This window comes from Apiospora aurea (assembly GCF_038362705.1).
Source record: "Apiospora aurea strain CBS 24483 chromosome Unknown utg000009l_segment0_segment0, whole genome shotgun sequence".
Lineage (NCBI taxonomy): Eukaryota > Fungi > Ascomycota > Sordariomycetes > Amphisphaeriales > Apiosporaceae > Apiospora > Apiospora aurea.
In genome coordinates, this window is record NW_027117396.1 from 812651 (window position 1) to 831373 (window position 18723).

An 18723-nucleotide genomic window follows, 5' to 3' on the forward strand; every position below is an offset into this window, starting at 1 on the left:
GATTGCGCCTGAAGTCGAACTGATCAATACAATTGGGCAATCAAGGCCTGGCATCAATGCATTGATCTACTTCCAGCGTACAGGAGCTTATCCAGTCGTCGCCAACTCCCTGTTGCCCTTTATAACAAGTCTGAGGACCAACAGGGGCCGGTTGCTGGTCGGTGCCTACAACTCAAGCGTCATAGTGAAGAAAGCCAAGCTTCTGGAAATGGGACGAGTACGAGGGGTTTCATGATTAACTGCATACGTACTTATTAAGTATGGATATATACACATTTACTTGGGAATACCAACGATGGAACCATGGAGCAGCACCGAGGCACCAAAGCTGTCCCGTCCTTGGGTGTGTTGGGTTCAGGGACACCCATTACCATTACATACCACCGCCTTCCCCTCACCCTTTACTTGCGATGGAATGTCAGGGGCCGAACTTGTTTCGACCTGGTAATGAGCTGACCGGAACGGGTCAGCCTTGACCTTGGTGAACTGACGGGCTGGCACCTTGTACTGGAACAGCACCTCCATCTCGCCGGCACTCAACCCTTTCGGCTCCGGTAGCCTGTAATACGCCCACACGTAGGAAATAATACTAAACCCGCACCAGACGAAGCCTCCCTTGCCGCGGAGGTTCCACGCCGTCGGGTTGAGGATAGGGTTGTTCAGGAAGTTGGCAGCTATGGTCATGACATTGTAGAGGTTGCGGGCGATCGCCACCGTCTTGATCCGAAGTCGAGTTGATGGCATCTCCGCGACGAGGCAGTAGCATATAGGGCCGACCGTGACGCCAAAGGTCAGCTGGAACAGCATGAGCAGAATCCCTGACGCGTATACAATGGCGTCTGACGGCTGGGGATCCCCAGGAAGCCGACGGCAAGGAGAAGGACGAGCATGATGACTATGCCCCAGAGGTACAGCGAGCGGCGGCCAACGTGCTGCATCACCCACCAGGAGCAGATCGTCCCGACTACATTGAGGGCACTGCGCCCAAGGCCGAAATTGAAAGACTGGTCGTCGTCGAAGCCCAGTTGCTGGAGGAAGTAGGTGACACTGCCCCCAAACCAGATGCCGCATCCGATTTGGATCAACCAGGTACAGCAGGCAATCTCCGTGCGACGGCGGTCTATCCCTTTAAAGCAGTCTATATAGGAGGTGCCCTGGGCCACAGCTCGCTCTTGTGCATCCGTATAGATCATCATGGCCACGTTTCGATCAACACTATAGTCGCTGTCCTTTGCCGATACCAGGGATTGGAGCACCTTCTTAGCATCATCAATACGACCGTTCCGCACCAGCCACCACGGGGACTGCAATGCAATGTTAGATAAAGCACATCGTTTCACCAGAGGGAGGGATCAATCCAAGTGTCTAACAGCGTTCTCGACTTACCTCGGGTGCCAACAGGACTCCGACGATAATTGGAAGGGGCCACACCCACTGGATTGCGTACGGAATGCGCCAGCCCCAGTCGTCTTGTCTGTGCAAAAAGCCGCGCAGGACGCCCTGGGAGATCAGTTGGCCTATAGCCCACTGTCTAGAGGTTAGCATTGCGAGTTCCGGAGATGGTCGCCACCTTCGTGCTCACTGCGGCTGGACTTACACACAAATTGACAAAGGTAGTCAAAAAGGGGCGGAGAGCCATCGGCGCTATCTCAGCGGCATACGTCGTAGTCAGTGTCTGCCACGCCCCCAAGGCAATCCGCACAGGAGTTCGCCAGCCATCAGCATGCCAATGTTGCCGGCGAAGAACATGACGAAGATGACGAGGATGATGAAGACCAAGCTACCCAGCAGTGTTTTCTTGTAGCCGTACCTCTCCGCCAGGATGCCGGCCAGATACAGACCGATGATCTCGCCGACCTGGACCATGGCCCCAAGCGCGGACTGCCACGACGCCGTGAGCTGGTACGAGCCGGAGCCGTCGTTGACGGGCTCGCCGAATTTCTTGCGGAACGTGGGCAGCGCGAAGAAGCCTCCCAGCAGCGCCGTGTCGTAGCCCTCCATGACGAGCGACATTGACAGGATCATGGAGAAGGCGATGGCCTTGGGGTACAGCCTCAGCGCTTCTCGCAGCGTCATGTCGTGTTCGTAGTTAGTGGCCTTGTGCGCATCGTGCGCTATGTCGCCCAAATTGCTGACACCCGCAATCATCTTGGTCAGCACCTCGTCGTCCAGACGTACCGCTCCAGCGGCCGGTGCGACAGTTATCGTACTTCCCCCATGATGCTCTGTCGAAGATTTCAACTCATTCGCCATGACGTCTGATCTAGCCCGTTGTTTTGCGTACAACTAGAATTCCCTCGCTAGGCCGCGGTACACACTTCAGGTTCTGGCATACAAAAAAAGGGGTCACCAAGTGGTGTAAGAAACATGTCAGTACAAACCGGGGAGAGTCCCATCCTCTGGTATGACCATCCCATGGTTTTCCGGTAGCACCGAGCAAAAATCATTGTGCTCTTCATAGCCGTTAGTTCACATTTTGCCCCGGTAAGTATGTAAGCAACTGGTTGCATGCAACAACAGCGCCAGGCTTGCCGTTAAACTTTGCTACACCTCACTCACCATCGCCACCAATGGGATTATATGCAGGGATGTAAGCTTCGCAGGGAAGTTGGCTTCTCGAACGCAGTACTAGTGGCGGCCGGGCAAAGAGGGATTAGTATTCCCCATGCTCGTCGACATTTGCTTCGTTCCTATTGGTGAGCAGATCCCGATACTGCCCAGAATAGGATTGCGGGGAGATGCGGGGAAAGCTTAAGTAAGAGTACCACGCTGGATATAAAGGAACACAGGTCTAGGGTCTAGGTAGGGTAATTGACTTTCCGTTCAATGTGGTACAGAGGCAAGTCGCGTTCCTGGCGTGGCTGTTTTTTTGCACAAGAGAGACCAAGTTCGAGAGAGTAATGACCATTGGCATCTATATACCGGCTTGCGGAACGAAGCTCAAAGTATAAGCAGGTAGCTGCTGACCTATTGGGCTTGCGTACAGTCGCCTAGGAGTCTGCCACTTTCATTCTGGGCTTGCTACAAGTACCATGTCACTAGAGGCAGATTCGCGTATAATCGGTGGGCGGGATGGCGCGAGATACCGCTTCACGCTCCTGACGGACGGACTCCTGCGGTATGAGTGGGCGCCGGACGGCATCTTCGAGGACAGGCCATCTGCCTTTGCCGCCGCGCGCAATGGCAGCAGCTCGAGCGCGAGCACGATCCCGGATCACCGAATCAAAGAAAGCGAGAACCTACTGGAAATCATCACGGCGCGCTTCCACCTTACGTACAACAAGCAAGAGTTCAGCCCGCACGGCCTGTTCGCCATAGTGGCCAACCATACTCGCAGCACGTGGCGGTACGGGAAGGACGAGGAGAACGAGGGCGGCACGGCGCGAACACTCGATGGCGTGGATGGCAGAACGGAGATCGGACGTGGCGTGGTGTCACAGAAGGGGTTTGCTACCATCGACGACGCGACGACCATGCTCTTCGGAGAGGATGGCTTTATAGCCCCTCGGCGGCCTGGGCAGGGACGTGTCGATGGCTACCTCTTTGCGTACGGTCACGACTATCGAGAAGCAGTCAAGGGGCTTTACGCCATCTCCGGACCGCCACCCATCCTGCCGCGCTGGGCACTCGGAAACTGGTGGTCGCGATACTATGAATATACGGCGAATTCGTACTTGGCCCTCATGGATCAGTTCCACGACAACGGGATCCCGCTCTCCACAGCAGTCATCGATATGGACTGGCACTTGGTGGACGACCCACGTATCATCGACGAAGGCATGACAGGCTGGACGGGGTATACCTGGAATAAGGAGTTGTTCCCTGACCCGCCAGCTTTCCTGAATGAACTGCACAAGCGAAACCTCAAGGTCACCTTGAATGACCACCCAGCGGATGGTATCCATAGTTACGAGGACTTGTATAAAGAATTCGCACAGGCTGTGGGACATGACACGTCAAACAACGACCCAGTGCCGTTCGACATCACGAACCGCAAGTATCTGGATGCGTACATGAACATCATCATCAAGTCCCTGGAGGAAGACGGCACCGATTTCATTTGGGTGGACTGGCAGCAGGGTGAGTTCTCGCTGATGGGCGTTGATCCACTCTGGGTGTTGAACCACTATCATTTCGTGCACAACGCCAAGATGCACGAGGGCCGCCCGGTCATCTTCTCCCGCTACGCCGGGCCTGGCAGTCACAGGTATCCCATTGGTTTCTCCGGCGACTCGGTGGTATCCTGGGATAGTCTGAACTTCCAGCCCGAATTTACCAATAGGGCATCCAATATTGGTTATGGCTGGTGGAGCCATGATATAGGCGGTCACAGTAAGTCGCCCCCCTTCGTTTGGAGCAGCGTGAGCTAACACGAGAGAACAAAAGTGAACGGTGTAAAGAACTATGACCTCCTTACTCGCTGGATTCAGTACGGTGTCTTCTCGCCGATAATGCGACTCCATTCAACCAAAGGCTTGTGGGTGACCAAGGAGGCATGGAAGCTACCCGCTGTCTCCAGAGAGATCGTGACTGCATTCATGCGTGTGCGGCACAGGATGATTCCTTACCTCCACACTATGAACGTCAGAGCAGCAGTGCAGGGCGAGCCGCTCATCCAGCCGATGTACTGGGAGTATCCTTACGTGGATGCCGCGTATAACGTACCCAACCAGTACTACTTCGGAAGCCAGATGATTGTTGCCCCTATTACAACGCCCCAGAATAGCAGCCTGGGATTGGGGAAAGTAAAAGCATGGCTACCACCAGGGCGCTACGTTGACTTTTTCAGCGAAGTCGTGTACGACGGAGACAGAGAGCTGTGGCTTAGCCGCCCCCTGGAGCAATATCCAGTGCTGTTGAAGGAGGGCTCCATTGTTCCTTTAGACCAGAACGAGATCCCGAAGAACGGCGGTGAAAAGCCCGATGCGTTTGAGGTCGTCATAGCGGTTGGCGCCGATGGCTACTTCGAGCTCGTCGAGGACAATGATGATTCTGCTGCGGCGAATAGCAACTTGAACCAATACCCGGAGTGGAGCAGAACATCCATCAACTTTACTCAGTCTATTGGCAGAATCCATGTAGCATCGACATCGGACGCCAGAGGCTCGAAAGCCAAGAACGAAACCCGTGGCTGGTCTTTCCGGTTCCCTGGGCTCAAGGCGATAAAAGACATGTCTTTACGGGTGATGGTGATATCTGCGTCGCTAACGGAAGACTACACGCGGTCGTTCAACGGAGATACGATCAGCGTTTCCGACGTGCCTGCCGCGTCCCAGATCGTGGTGGAGTTAGGCTCGAATCCTCAGCTGGCGATCAATGACCCAATGTCTCTGATCGAGCCGATCTTGACAGAGGCCCAAAACGAGTACGAGGTGAAGGATGCCGTATGGGATGTCGTGTCAGCGACGAGGGTATCGACGGTCGACAAACTGGGGCAGCTCCAGACGCTGGATATCGACGAAGACCTGCGCTTGGCCGTCACGGAGTATTTGATTGCGGATAGCCGGTCCTAGCACCCATTGGCTTGAGGTTATTCGTTCATAGCCCAGACCATATTCACGATGCTACGTCACTCATAATTGACCAGCCGAAGCTGCGTTTGTGTTGTAGCTGCACTCATGTGTGGATGCCGCCCATGATCATTAAATGCACTTTGCAACAAACCGCCGCGAATGGAAGAAGCAGAGAACCAGCCAGCATGTGTGAATATCCCAAGAAACCATATTCATTATGATATGATATGATGGACCTAAAGAAGTAGGACAAAGAGAAGGGCCAGCCACCAAAAGAAAAGCCAACGGCTTAAGGATAACAGCCACACCTGCAGCCACAGCAGCGAATAAGCTCAAGCCAAGCCACATGGACCTCTGCAAAGAAATCCGACGCGCTACCTCGACGCAAGCAGAAAAAAAGCCAAGCGCCAAAGCGACAGCGGGAACTTTCTTCGTCCATTCGGATCTTCAGCCTTGCAGCATAAATTTTGCATCTCAAAGTTCAAAGTAGTTTGCATTTCTGCGCTGCGCCAACCCACACGGACGCTCTCAAGTCTCCCGTTCCTCGAGTTTGCACGACATCCAACAGAGACCAGCAAGCTTTCTTTTGACCTCGATCCGAAGCACAATGTCTGACTTTGGCGACGATGACCGGGACGATCCTGTCCGTGGGTAAGTTTCCTTGCTTCTGCCTCTGCCTCTCTGCCTTTGCTGGATTTCTTCCTTGGTCAAATGCCATCCCGCCACCACCCAGTCCGCCCGATTGCGCCTTCGCGCACAAGAGGCGGGAAGAGGATTTCTCGTATCGCGTTGCCTGCTGGAATCTCGTTTACTTGTTTCGCAATCAATGACTGACCGCTTCACCCACGCAATAGTGATGAGCCCATGTTCGATGATGACGAGGAGCCTGTCGAGGAGTTCGATGCCGAGGTGCCCGAGGACGAGGACTACGGACGCCGGGGTGCCGAGGAGGAGGAGAACGTCGTGATTGGCGGCGACCCATCGGCGGCCGCGGCGCAGGCTAGGAAGAAGGGCGGCGAGAACAGGCTCGCGCACAAGGACAAGAAGATCCCTACCGAGGAACGCACCACCACCCCTTACATGACCAAGTACGAGAAGGCGCGCATCCTCGGCACGCGCGCCCTGCAGATCAGCATGAACGCGCCTGTCCTCGTCGACCTTGAGGGCGAGACCGACCCTCTCCAGATCGCTATTAAAGAGCTGCGTGAGAAGAAGATTCCCCTCATTGTGCGCAGGTATATGCCGGATGGATAGTACGTCTTTCGTGTCCCTCCCCCTTTTCACTCATCCTGTTATCTTGATGGGTTCCTTGTGGACTGCAGGATCTCCGATTTCGTTCTTCAGTGCTGACTCTCTTATCATAGCTACGAGGATTGGACATGCGAAGAGCTACTGCAGTAAAAGTGCTTTAAGTCAAGCTACGAGCTCCAGCTCAGCTTCTACGAAAAATTGCTATAATTAGATCACTTTGGTCTGCCCAACGTTCTACGGCGGCATAGGGAATAGAGAAGAGAGAAAAACAAGAAAAATGGGGTTTTAGCGAGGCGTTGTTTGGCTGCTTTCCAGGAATATACCAATTCAGATCCCACCCCTTGTCCACTGACTGCATTGCCTCAACATGGCGGATATGACGCTGTGATGAATAGTAGCGGCTGTAATGGGCGGCCACAAAGAGTTGCCCATACTGTGCCATGCAGTATATAAACTCAAAAGGTCGTCGAAGATGATGAAAGTGATGCGGATTTGTCTGCACTTGACTTGAATACGAGAAAGGCTACCTTAAGCAAGGCTTAATATGAGTCGGCATAAGACACCGACCGACCTGTATGTAGGTTCCAATAGGGGTTCACATTCGCGTTGCGGCTTGGCCTATCAATCAGCCATGGCACCGTGTTTGTCGAACGGTGTCGGGCACTGCTATCATCAAAGTACCCAGAAATCTGGACGGCTTTATCGTGTCTTCTAGATTACTTTCGTTGATTTTTTTTCTTTAGTGTACTATGTAGGCTAACTACATCCCCTAGAGCAAGTATTTCGCGGCGTGCTGGACGTGATCCTCGGCGAAGCTTGAGATGAAGAAGTACGAATGGTCGTAGTCAGGCTGGTAGCGTACGGTGACGCCCTCGACGCCCGTCTCCTTGACGGCCTTTTCGAAGTTCTCGGGGAGCAGCTGCTTCTGGTTGTAAAAGTTGTCGCCGGTGCCGACGTCGATGAGGCAGGGCAGCTTGTCGCCGCTCTTGAGCTTGGCGCGGACGAGCTCGGTGGCGTCGCTGCCGGCCCAGAGGGCCTTGCCGTCGCCGTCCTGGCCAAAGTAGCCGCCGAACGCCTTCTCGCCCCAGGGGCACTGGCTCGGGTTGCAGATGGGCGCGAGCGCGCTGACGCTGCGGTACATGCCCGGGTTCTTGAGGAAGAGGGTCAGGGCGCCGTGGCCGCCCATGCTGTGGCCCGTGATGGAGACGCGGGAGCGGTCGAGCTTGTCGCCGTAGGCGCCAAAGACGGCCTCGGGCAGCTCTTGGGTGACGTACGTCTCCATGTTGTAGTGCTTCTTCCACGGCTCGGCCGTGGCGTTGACGTAGAAGCCCGCGCCCTCGCCAAAGTCCCAGCTGTCCTTCTCGCCCGGCAGGTCGGCGCCCCGCGGCGACGTGTCCGGGTACAGCACGGCCAGGCCGGCCTTGCTGGCGGCGGCGTGGAAGAAGCCCTTCTCGGAGCAGTTGTTGGGCGTGCAGGTCAGGCCCGAGAGGAAGATGAGGACGGGCACCTTGCGGTCGTTGGAGGCCGGGGGCAGGTAGAGGTTCACGTCCATGGGCGTCTGGGTCGCATTGGACCTGTGGGAGAGCTTGAGCAGCTTGCCGCCGAATGTGGCGATGGTCGCCTTGGTCTCGAATGCCGACGCCATCGTGCAGAATGATCTTCTGGTAACGGTGGTAGCAGCAGTGAAGAGTCGGCTGAATGGCATGCAATGAGAGAAGACGATGTGGATGGTGAGAGGTCGGGTCGCTGTTGATTCCACGTGTAGTGATATTCAATGGTCTTGGTTTACCCCAAAGAGAGCCCGACTTTCAGCTTCTGCCGACGGCAAATACCAACTTACATATCCTGTTTACTCAAGTCACAAGTGTGTCGTAGATAAGTGTTGGTAACCCCGCCATGGCCGCTAAAAGTGACTGTCTTTGGAGACGTTAACCCCCCCACCCGGTCAATGTTTATTGACCGAACGCCTCCAGTCTTGCCAGTTACCAGTAGGTATCAGTCGTACCCAAGCCATATCAATACCCCCCTCTGGGCCTTGGAAGCTCATTGAACCATTGCTTTCCATTAGTAAATACGTTTAGGACCCATCATGAGTCGCAGTCGTGCATTAATCATTATATTCATTCCCATTGGAAGTATTAGGTATGTTTCTGCATGTCCATGTCATAGGCACATCTTGGCCCCGTATCAGTGATATCGTAGCTCCCCGCGTTCCTCGTCCCAAGCTCCGACCTGGCTCCAACACCGCACTGGCGTCATCGTCATAGAGCCCGAAACGCCGAACCACTCCCGACGCCAGCGGCAGTGCCAATCGCAGCCCCGGCAGTTGTTGCAGCACTGACCGCCCCCTAATATTACTCGTCCCCGTAGGCAGGGTTCGTTATCGTTAGTTCAACTCTCTTCGTGAATCCCTTGCAGTCTCCACCTTCTTCTCTCCTTTGTGATTTTGTCGGCCGTCACGATGCTGCTGTAGAAGTTGAGTTGTCGTAGCAGTGGAATGCCTGAATGAGAGTGTTCCACTGTATCGACATCAAGTCGTATTTGACAGGCGACGAGAAGCTGACGGCACCAAACGTGCAACCAGTCGGACTGGTGCAGATGTCCGAGCAGCGACCACTGTGGACGCAGATATCAGTATATAGTCGGCTCGAGAAAATTCACGAACCACTCCTGCTAGAAAGGACAGCTAAGAGCTTACACGCGCGGATAGCAGTAGAAGTTGTCGCCATCAGGCGCAAAGGTGGCTGCATTGCCCGACAAGTTATCGGGCAGGTCGTGGCAGTCCTGCATCGAGTAGACCTCGTAGTGGCATGGGCCCGTTGCGTTGACTCCCTGGCAGATCAAGACCTGCAAATGATTAGCAAACAAGTCCCTTCAAGGCAGAAACGTGAAGGGAAATACGAAGATTCTGTCCGTATTAAAGTACGAAAGACAACCAACTTACACCTCCAAGTTCTCTCTTGGCAAGCTGCTGTGTCGGGGCCGCTGACGAGAAAGAGGCGGCAGCGACAAGAGCGGCGAGTATCGTGGGGAACTGCATGGCTACTACTTTTGCCTTGCTTGGCTGGACGGGATGAGTTGAACTGCTGAGTACGGCTGTAAGACGAGGCAAAGCGGAATTTCTCTACGCTTCTGAGTACAGGGCAGAACCGAAGTATTATAAATGCTCAAGAAATCAGCTGGCAGGGGCATGACAGCTTTCCCACAAAGTGTCAAATTTGGGTTGCAAGAATCATTGATGATGGATGTTTGTTAACAAGGGGTGCCCGTTTATCGGGAAGCTGCATCCTAGAAACAATATGTCATCTTCAAGCATGGGAAACGGCATCCCGGATGTTTCCAGCCTCTTTCTCCTTCCCTTCCATTTGATGTGTTCATCTGCCTAGGCCGGTCTTGCAATATGCCTGTATACTGCCTAGTGCTGATTGCTGGGCAAAGAAGGCTGATCCCAGCTGCATCAAACCCATCACTCATTGAAGCATGTTTCTGTAAGTGAGCACCAATAATGGTGTGAGCAACGAGGAAGCTACGTAATAGGGGGGATGCAGACTACTTAGACACATCGTGTTTTGGTTCTGATCCGCATCAATCTGACCTGAGGTTGGTCATTTGATCCAGAAACTCTCGCGCGGTCCGGGCATCTGGGACATGAGCCTGTCGTCAACGTGCAGCTGAACTAAGCACTAGACGCAGGGCTTGGACTGCATCGTTACTATCCATCCAATGGGAAACTGCATACCCGTACAGGCAACCAAGCTGAGCATCCTAGAGACTATTGGCCCAGTTTACGAATTGGTGCTGGAGACTCGGCAGGGTGGCCGGAACGACGCGGAACGTAGCTCAGCCCGGAGTAGGTCGTTTTGCCATTTTTGTGTGTTCCAGACAGGCCCAGGTAATGGGTATCTTGATATGAAATTGGCTCTCGAGTATATATACTTATGTTAGGTAGTGTGTGCTCTTTTCTTCATCGTAGATGACAGGAAGAGCGATGCGGATGAATAAATAGCTCGCTCGTTCGCAGCACCCACGCTTTGAGAAACTAGATGTAAAAGCATGAGGAGGGACGTCTAATAATAGTCCCACCAAACGACGTTTCCCGTTCCCAACAAAATATATCATGGCCCGGCATGGCTTGTCTAACTGGCTCTCTTCTCGACTTCGGGGCCCAACCCCTCTTTCTCAAGCTTGAGCTTCATCTCAGCTTCCGCTTCTTTCTTGATGCGATGGTACGCGAGTTTCTCAAACCGACTGAGCCCGCGCCACCAGTGCTGACCTGCCATGTGGTCGCTGACCTGCTCTAGGAGGTGCGTAGTCTTGACCCTTACGTCCCTATCCTTGTGGAAAAGACCGAGCGCAAGGTAGAACAGACCGGCGTGCGATTCGGGCGCCACCGTAAGGAGCAGGCAGATCTCGTCGTACGAGTGAACATACTTTGCAAATGCTAAATAGACCTCCCGGCTTTGCGTCGGATTGAGCTTTTGCGTCCTTAGGCGATCATGCATGTGATGTAAGTCAAGACCTTTTAGAGGCCTAATGGTGTATACCTGGGCCAGATCCTACAGCAGTGGTTAGCCGATGCTTTCAACGAATAAGGGTATCTTTCGGTACCCACCTGGATATAGCTATAGTAGCTCCGGGTGTTTCTCCAGCCCTCGATCCGACAAACATTGCCCGCCAGTTCCTTTTGTTTAGCTGCGTCGTCCGCCCACACGTAGCCATGGCCTCCTGCTCCTGCCACATGTTCAAACTCGTCGCCGCCTATGTACAACGCGCTGGCTCCATATACATTCTCCTCAAAGGCCGCTGCAATACGTGTGAACTTGAGAACCCAGTCTCGCCACTTTGCTCTGATGGCTCGTTCACCGCGCCTCGCCACAATGCTTTTCAGGATATCACCCATGAAAATCATATCTCCCGTCAGATCGGTATTCGCAGTGCTAGCCCCGCCCAAAAGATTGGCAAATGACGGATTCTGTTGCTGGAAATATATCAAGCCCTCGGTGATGGGCGTGTTCTCGATTTTGCTACTAATCTTCATCCGCCCGCTTGGGATATCACATAAGAGGTCCCACCATTCGGGGTGGTTCTCAAAGGTCGGGTTCGTCACGCCGGCAATGAATCCGGGGACTTTCAAGAGGTCATCGATCTTGGTGAGGTCCGTATAGGGGAATGCGTGCCTCGTGAAACCACGCAAGAGGCCACCGGAGGCCAAGGCACAGGCGGCAAGCACTGCTTCGGCCACATCTCCCGATGGCATGTTGTGGCCGAGGAAGATGATTCGCTTCTGTGTGAGAAGCGCATTGGCCAATACGATAACGGGATGCGTATGTGGACCATTTGTTGTCAGATGAGGATGAACCGGAAACGGCTGAGGAGATTTGGCGTGAGGGTCCGAGAAGGTCTGGATCAACTTGATGAGGGAGAAGTCACCCACGGTCTCGGGCATGACCGCAGTTGGCACCTTTACAGGAATTGGTATCCCTTTGTATAGCACTTTGCTTTCGAACTCATGAGTGTCTCGTGGGATCGAGTACCCGGGCGAGCCCTGTAGATGTGCTCTGGTCCCTGCTCGAGATATTTCTTGCGCCTTCGGCGTACCCTTACCCGAGTCAATTGGCTGACTCAGCAGCTCCTTCTGGTCCTCGGCCATGCGCATCTCAATCATTTGCGCAAACTTCTCAACGAAAAGGTCTTTGTTGTCGCTTGCCAGCAGAAGGTGCCTTTCAAGTAAACTCAATTTTGGCATCAGTGAGAGATCCATGCCATTAACAGCATCGTAAAGCATCGCCAGAGTTTCAGGGACAGGTGATTTGAAGTATTCTTCGAGGGCAAGCAGCAGGAGAGGCTATTTTAGATTAGTAGAAGAAAGCAGGAGCAGATATGGACAAGCTGAAGGGCCATACCTTGTAGATGTGCAGGAATGGATGCCGTGTACATATAGCCATGGCCTTCACTACCGCACCTCTCTTTACCGTCTTGTCCTGCTTCGTGTTGACCAAGTTCAGGACGTAAATCAAGGGGGGCCCTTCTCCGCCTTCGGGTTCGCTGTCGGTCGATTCGTCGTCCCATTCGTCCTCGTCATTATCATCGTCCTCTTCGCTGTCCTCGTCGGGTTCTTCGTCGTCATCATCGGGGATCAGTCCAGCTGCCCGGTCCTTCCTGCGCTTTCGCCTTCTCCGCCTTTCTGCCTTTGCCTTGGCATCTTCCTCGTCTTCCTCCTGGCTCGTGTCTTTGTGCAGAAAGAAGATGGTCCAATCCTGATTACGCACGTGCGCCTGGTCCGGCAGCATGAGCTCGGCCAGCATGTGCTCGTCTCCGGTGATGGCCACAGGGTACTGGTGTTCCATCACCGGGCCACGGTCAATGTCAAAGGACGCCACAAGGATATATTCGACATGGTTGTCGATTGAGCCGCGCGGGTATTGCGACCGGAGCCGCCTCGGTGATTGGGCATCGGGGTTGTAGCGCTTCGGGGCCGAGAGCGAGGAGTGCTGGGAGGATGCGCCGGTATGACTGCCGGCTGACGACCTCTTGATGGACTTGGAGCTAGGATCGGACGTGCGGTCGGTATCGGCCGCGATAGGCGGCTGCGGTGACCGGGCTGGTCGAGAGCTGTGCGACATCTGCGAGGCGGATCGCGAAGGGGGAAAAGAGGACAAAGATGCGCGCGGGTTCGCCGCGCCGGGCTGACCATTCGAGTGAGACTGAGTCGTTGTGATCCGCGTGTGTTGAGGCAAGGAGCCATGGATTGAAGTCATGTTCGTTCGCTCCAATCAATTCCCCTTCAAGCCCCCCTCGCTGCCTGTATTCTTGGTGGGTGGGACCGAGAAGTGCGAGCTCGTGCGGGCGTGCGTCGTGCGTGCGTCGGTGCAGCACCTAACAACGTAGCACTCGCTGTCTGGCTGGAGCTGTAGGTGGGAATGCGCGCGGCTTGTTGTAAGCTCTGGGCTAGTCCTGCCTCTGCTGAACTCTCTCGGCTTCAGTTGATCGACTGCCGCAAAAGCCAATGCCTAGGTGTCTGGTAGGTACTTCGCGTGACAGGAATGATATGATTGATGCGCTCTCCCAAAATGCCCGTCGTCCTTCACCTTGCCTGGCGGTCGGTCCAGCTCGCTCGGAATTGGATGGGGGCGGGCACGATAAAAGGGGGTTTGGAAATTGATCGACAAACAGCCCCTGCCATTCGTGGAGCCGAAGTAACAGTTTGGCGGCTTTTGAGACACCCGAACGCTGTTAAAGAGCGGTATTCAACTCGCCCATCGGTTCCCCTGGGGTGAAGATCTCGGAATGAATGGTTCGGTGGGAGAAGACGAGTATGGCTCTACCTACGGGCAACCAGGGACTGATGAGCGGGCTTCATTGTTAAAGTAGGCGCATACTTAAAGTCGACATTGATGAATTCCATTACATCAAACAATCATCCTCAAACCCGATGCCCACCTACTTAGAGTCTGTATGTAGGTAGGTAGAGCCTAGTTCCTCCGGCCTAGCGTTTGGCTACTGGAGTTGGTGTTTGAGCTGGCGCTGATACCTATCTCTTACAATGCTAATGCTACTTACAATGTCGGATGGATCTGGTGATATGTGGCCGGTGGGGTCTTCTTGGTCTACATGATGTGAAGCAATAGGATGTAGTCAAGATACCTTTTAACACAACCCTCACAAGTACCACCCATAGGCCCCCCGGAATAAGGGAGAGCGACAGCACCACGGACATCCATTGCAATACTTCTGTCATATCTGATTCGTCACAAAATGCCAAGTGTTGTAGGTCACGCACGATAGGGGAGACTACATAACTGGCGCATCTTGCCATGTGCTGATTCAATCCCGCTACAACATCGAAGCATGTATGGACGGGCAAGTGACCCTCTCTCCATGGAGATAGCCCTAGCCGGCCGCTGGTGTACATAGGTATCTGGTGGAACAGAGGACCCTGAAATTGGAAACTGTAATGGGACCCGGGCGGTTGGGTGTCGCAAATCGGCACCCATTGTATGGCAAGATTGCAAGCCTCACCAATAGTGAGCCAAAGAGAATAACAAGCCACAATTTCTTCTACCTTGGGACCTGGGTCTGGTAGGTACTATCGATGCAGGCGTACTCCGTACAGTAAGCAGTAAGCCCCGTGTAAGTCAGGTACCACCGACGGCTACTGCTCCCCGGAATTAGAGCCGGAGGGCGGCCTGTGCAATTCGATGCTAGCGCGGGCACATCATTTGGCCAGTTCTTATTAATGTTGTGGTGCTACCTGTAGGCTGGGCTGTGGTGCTACCTTAGCAACTTGGGTGCCAGAGAGCCAGACCAGGATCCTAGGTTGCTTTCCAGCTGGTTGCCCGGTCAAATCAGCCGACTTGTTGACCATCACTGGCCATCCAAATCTGGTTGCAAATGGGCAATGGGAATGTAGCGACTTCCACGGAATCCGATTGTTGTCCATGTTGTATCTATCAATCGCTATAATCTTCTGTTCCTGGCGGCTCCTACCCAATTGAATTCATCTGAAATCCATCCCCAGCTTTTTTTGAGGGTCCTTTGGCGGTACACGCCATTCCCATATTCCCCTTGCTTTCCCTTGTAAACAATCAAGCGACATCGAACCGGTACGAGGATCCGTTGACGCCTACATACATCCGGCATCAGCGCCAGCACCAGCATCAGCATCTGCGTGACTTGAACTTTGCTTCTGCATAAAAGTCAAGACTTTTAGTTGCATACATCACCAGCCTTCTCCATTTTACAATCCATGGTAAACATTGAATCGTCAAGTGGAGCTGGTTGTACAGAGCATTCCCAACTGACATCTACGACGTTAGGCGATGCAGGCCGGCTATAAACCCTCGCCTCTCAGCTTCGGCGGCACGAATAGAGGCTCTCCCTTCCGTAGACCAGAGTCACCTTCATCGCCATCGACTCTACGACAATCGACACCCCCCGGCTCTGCTACCAAGGCCGGCAGTATGCCCACACCGTCGCGATTTGCGAGCTCGTCCTCTGCAGTAGATCTATCCGAAATAAGAAAGTCGCTGTCACACACACAGACCAACGACACATCTTTGAACCCTCTCGGCTCACCGGTGCAAATGTCGTCCCGAGTGCAACCGGCATCACGCGCTGCACATGGTAATGCCTTATCACAACTTCAACCTGCGCAGGTACGAACCCTCAGAGACGGCTTCCAGATCCTGGATAGGGACAGCGATGGGGTTGTCAACAGAGAGGACATAGTCGATATGTTGAATCAGCTAGGTAAGCAACAAGACTTATGGATACAAACCAAGTCCTTAGAGCTGACACCCCCTACACAGGCCTCCCCTCTGGATCATCCGACCTCTCCCAATACTTCCCACCTGGCGGACCCCAAACGATGACACTCGCCGCTTTCCTAAATAGTATTGCAACTGGGCTATCCTCGATGTCTCCAAGTGCCGAGCTGATGTCGGCGTTTTCGGCATTCGATGATGACGATAGTGGACAGGTAGATTTAGCAGAACTGCGGGATGCTTTGCTACATACAGCTCCAGAGCCAGGCGAGCGCGCACTTTCCGCGACAGAAGTAGAGAAGATCATGGCTGGCTTCAGTGGGCGGAGAGCGTTCAGCAAGAATATGACAGGTGGACTAGGAGGGAAAAGGGGCGAGGTGTTCCGATACCAGGAGTTTGTCACCTCTATTGTGGGAGGGAATAACAACTCGGAAGCTGCTTCTCAAGAAGGCTCTGAAAGTCAATAATTCACGGGATGCACAGAGGCGTGAGGTAGGATGGGCTGGCTCTACACTATGACCCAAAATGGTTAATGTTTTTATGAAACCGCGCACATGTTTGTATTCCACACAGCAGCTCTTCTTTGCTTATGTCTCTACCTGTAGAAACAAAAACATGCTATGGGTGGCAGGGTGGGTGAAGTGCGTGTCTCAATCAAGTTTTCGCTCAACAGCAAGGGGCGGCAACAACAGCATCAGCCTAGATAATAAGCACGCATTAGATACAAATGTATGTATGTAATTGCGTACATAAATTGAACATCCCTCGAGTTATGCGTTTTTGATTGATATGCATTCAAATGACAGCATGCCGTTCAAATCAATGTGGCCCTCAATGATGATCTGTTGCAGACCTTACTATGGCTGTTGTTTGGAGCAAAGCTCGCGATATCGCGATGAATGCGTTCATGTGTCGATGCAGGGAAGCGATGACGTATATGCCAAGTAGTGTACCTGGACACATGACCCCCATGCAGTCTGGTCGAATCCATATTATGTGTTACAGCCGTCCCAGCCTGCCAGCCTCCGACTGCGGCAATGCGGCTTCCATCAGCCTTGCCCTCGTCTTCGAGGTTGCCGCCTCCACAGAACCTTCGAGAATCAGCGAGTTTTGGATGAGCTGGGTTGGCGCAGACAGTCAGCCGGGACGTGCCTAGCTTTTTGGCAGGGGCCCCTTTTTGCACCCCCTGGTGGATAAAGGTAAGGACCGTTATGAAAACTTAATTATTGATGTTCAAAGCGGGCGCACAAGGATGTTCGTCCCAGCCAGCCAGGAGAAGCGAGCGAGCACATCTCGTGGCCCCCGGGGCCCATATCCGAGCAAACCTTCAAAGACCCCCATAGAAGTAGGTACATGTAGTGAGCAAGAGCGACCCCCGAGGTCAACCTCTTCATTTTATCTGCAAGCACTTGCACCATTGGCCACTGGGACGACGGTTATGCGCTGGAGGTGGCATCTGGAGGTCAACACTGCCGAGTCTGGCTGTGTCTATTGGATGAACCACTCTTTTCGCTGTGGTAACGTCGGGCGGCGGTTGCGAGTGTGGGGGCCTATTCTGGAGTACCCTATACCGTTGCCTATCGCGTGGGTATAGCCAGAGGAAAAGGTATTCTGCACTTGGGTGGCTCTCGCTTCTCCAATTTCACAAAAAAAATCGACGGGCTGGGGAGAGGAGACGGATTGGCGACGAGGATTTTTTTATCCCGTCAGGAACCAGAGAACAAAGTGGCATGCCACCACGGAATTTGTGCAATCCGACTGGGGGTTTGGCGGTGCTAGGCTGATAAACCGAGTTCATCAATGGTCCCTCTGGCCGGATGGAAATACATAGGTAGTGTCATGGGCGGGCGGCTCGTTGGTCTGTCGCATTTTTAAAACCAATCTTGAGGAAGCTCGTCCCTCTCTGAAGTTCACTCTGGTCTCTCTCGAACCTCTCATTCTCTTGGTCTTCTCCCCAAGCTCAATATCACATTGTCTCTGCGCACCTCCTGTCTCAACTTTCCACACATCTTCAGCACCTGGCCCGTACCAAAACGCGCGACCTAGTAGTGGCTTTCCTCCCCTTAGTACAAGGTCTCAGGCCATAGCTTCTTGCGGCTGCATTACGCTGTGCTGCACTACGCTGCAACACCTCCTGCCTTGTGTCTATTTTCGAGTCGGCTCTAAAATCGCATTAGGCGCGTTGCGTTCCGTGCTAAAACGAGCACACCAGCGATAATATCGACTCGTGTTATAGTTGCTTCCAGCTTCCAGCTGCCAGCAAGCCAACAGCCTAACTCCCTGAAGACGTCAGACCTGCAGCTGAGTCAAGCGCTCCAGAAGGCGACCGACCGTTTGTACCTGCGCGCATTGCGGTGAACACTGGACAGCATCCACCCGCGACACAGAATTAAAAACCGGGCTACCAACCAGGGAAAAAAAATTCAAAGAGGACGGGCTTGCATGAGCTGGCTTCAACACACACACATACACACACACACACACACACATTCCAAGGCCGTTTTCCTAATCGGGGCTTTTCCTTTGGCGGAAAGTTTAGGATACATACAATCAGCTGCAAAGGCTTCTGAAAAAGTTTGGGGAGGTGCTTAGGGCGGACAGAACCGAGTCCCTGGCCCTGCCATTCGAGGTGGTGTGGGAACTTTTTTTGGAATCGGGTTTAATAAAGTAACGTATAGAATCTTCTATTCCCTCCT

General features: G+C 53.5%; 7 protein-coding genes across 7 annotated transcripts; 3 read left to right on the plus strand and 4 right to left on the minus strand.

The window, feature by feature from the left end:
* Positions 1-401: 401 nt before the first annotated feature.
* PG986_013366 (uncharacterized protein) lies at positions 402-2253 on the minus strand (the record flags this gene model as incomplete). The annotated part of the gene is made up of 6 exons (XM_066849588.1): positions 402-404; positions 442-795; positions 870-1304; positions 1387-1527; positions 1598-1644; positions 1683-2253. 6 exons carry the CDS (start codon positions 2251-2253, stop codon positions 402-404), a joined length of 1551 nt encoding a protein of 516 aa, XP_066693731.1.
* A 779-nt stretch (positions 2254-3032) lies between these two features.
* PG986_013367 (uncharacterized protein) lies at positions 3033-5513 on the plus strand (the record flags this gene model as incomplete). The annotated part of the gene is made up of 2 exons (XM_066849589.1): positions 3033-4332; positions 4387-5513. The coding sequence occupies 2 exons, from the start codon at positions 3033-3035 to the stop codon at positions 5511-5513; spliced, it is 2427 nt and encodes an 808-aa protein (XP_066693732.1).
* Positions 5514-6120: 607 nt separating this feature from the next.
* On the plus strand, positions 6121-6914 carry PG986_013368 (DNA-directed RNA polymerase- subunit K/RPABC2; the record flags this gene model as incomplete). The annotated part of the gene is made up of 3 exons (XM_066849590.1): positions 6121-6164; positions 6368-6766; positions 6878-6914. The coding sequence occupies 3 exons, from the start codon at positions 6121-6123 to the stop codon at positions 6912-6914; spliced, it is 480 nt and encodes a 159-aa protein (XP_066693733.1).
* A 619-nt stretch (positions 6915-7533) lies between these two features.
* PG986_013369 (esterase D) lies at positions 7534-8409 on the minus strand (the record flags this gene model as incomplete). Its single annotated transcript, XM_066849591.1, has 1 exon — positions 7534-8409. One exon carries the CDS (start codon positions 8407-8409, stop codon positions 7534-7536), a length of 876 nt encoding a protein of 291 aa, XP_066693734.1.
* Positions 8410-9220: 811 nt separating this feature from the next.
* Positions 9221-9804, minus strand: PG986_013370 (uncharacterized protein; the record flags this gene model as incomplete). Its single annotated transcript, XM_066849592.1, has 3 exons — positions 9221-9380; positions 9463-9611; positions 9709-9804. 3 exons carry the CDS (start codon positions 9802-9804, stop codon positions 9221-9223), a joined length of 405 nt encoding a protein of 134 aa, XP_066693735.1.
* Positions 9805-10900: 1096 nt separating this feature from the next.
* On the minus strand, positions 10901-13522 carry PG986_013371 (MesA; the record flags this gene model as incomplete). Its single annotated transcript, XM_066849593.1, has 3 exons — positions 10901-11320; positions 11377-12609; positions 12668-13522. 3 exons carry the CDS (start codon positions 13520-13522, stop codon positions 10901-10903), a joined length of 2508 nt encoding a protein of 835 aa, XP_066693736.1.
* Positions 13523-15580: 2058 nt separating this feature from the next.
* On the plus strand, positions 15581-16494 carry PG986_013372 (myosin regulatory light chain 1; the record flags this gene model as incomplete). Its single annotated transcript, XM_066849594.1, has 2 exons — positions 15581-16013; positions 16073-16494. Coding segments are annotated over 2 exons (855 nt in total), but the record flags the coding sequence as incomplete, so codon positions are not given.
* Between the last annotated feature and the right edge of the window lie 2229 nt (positions 16495-18723).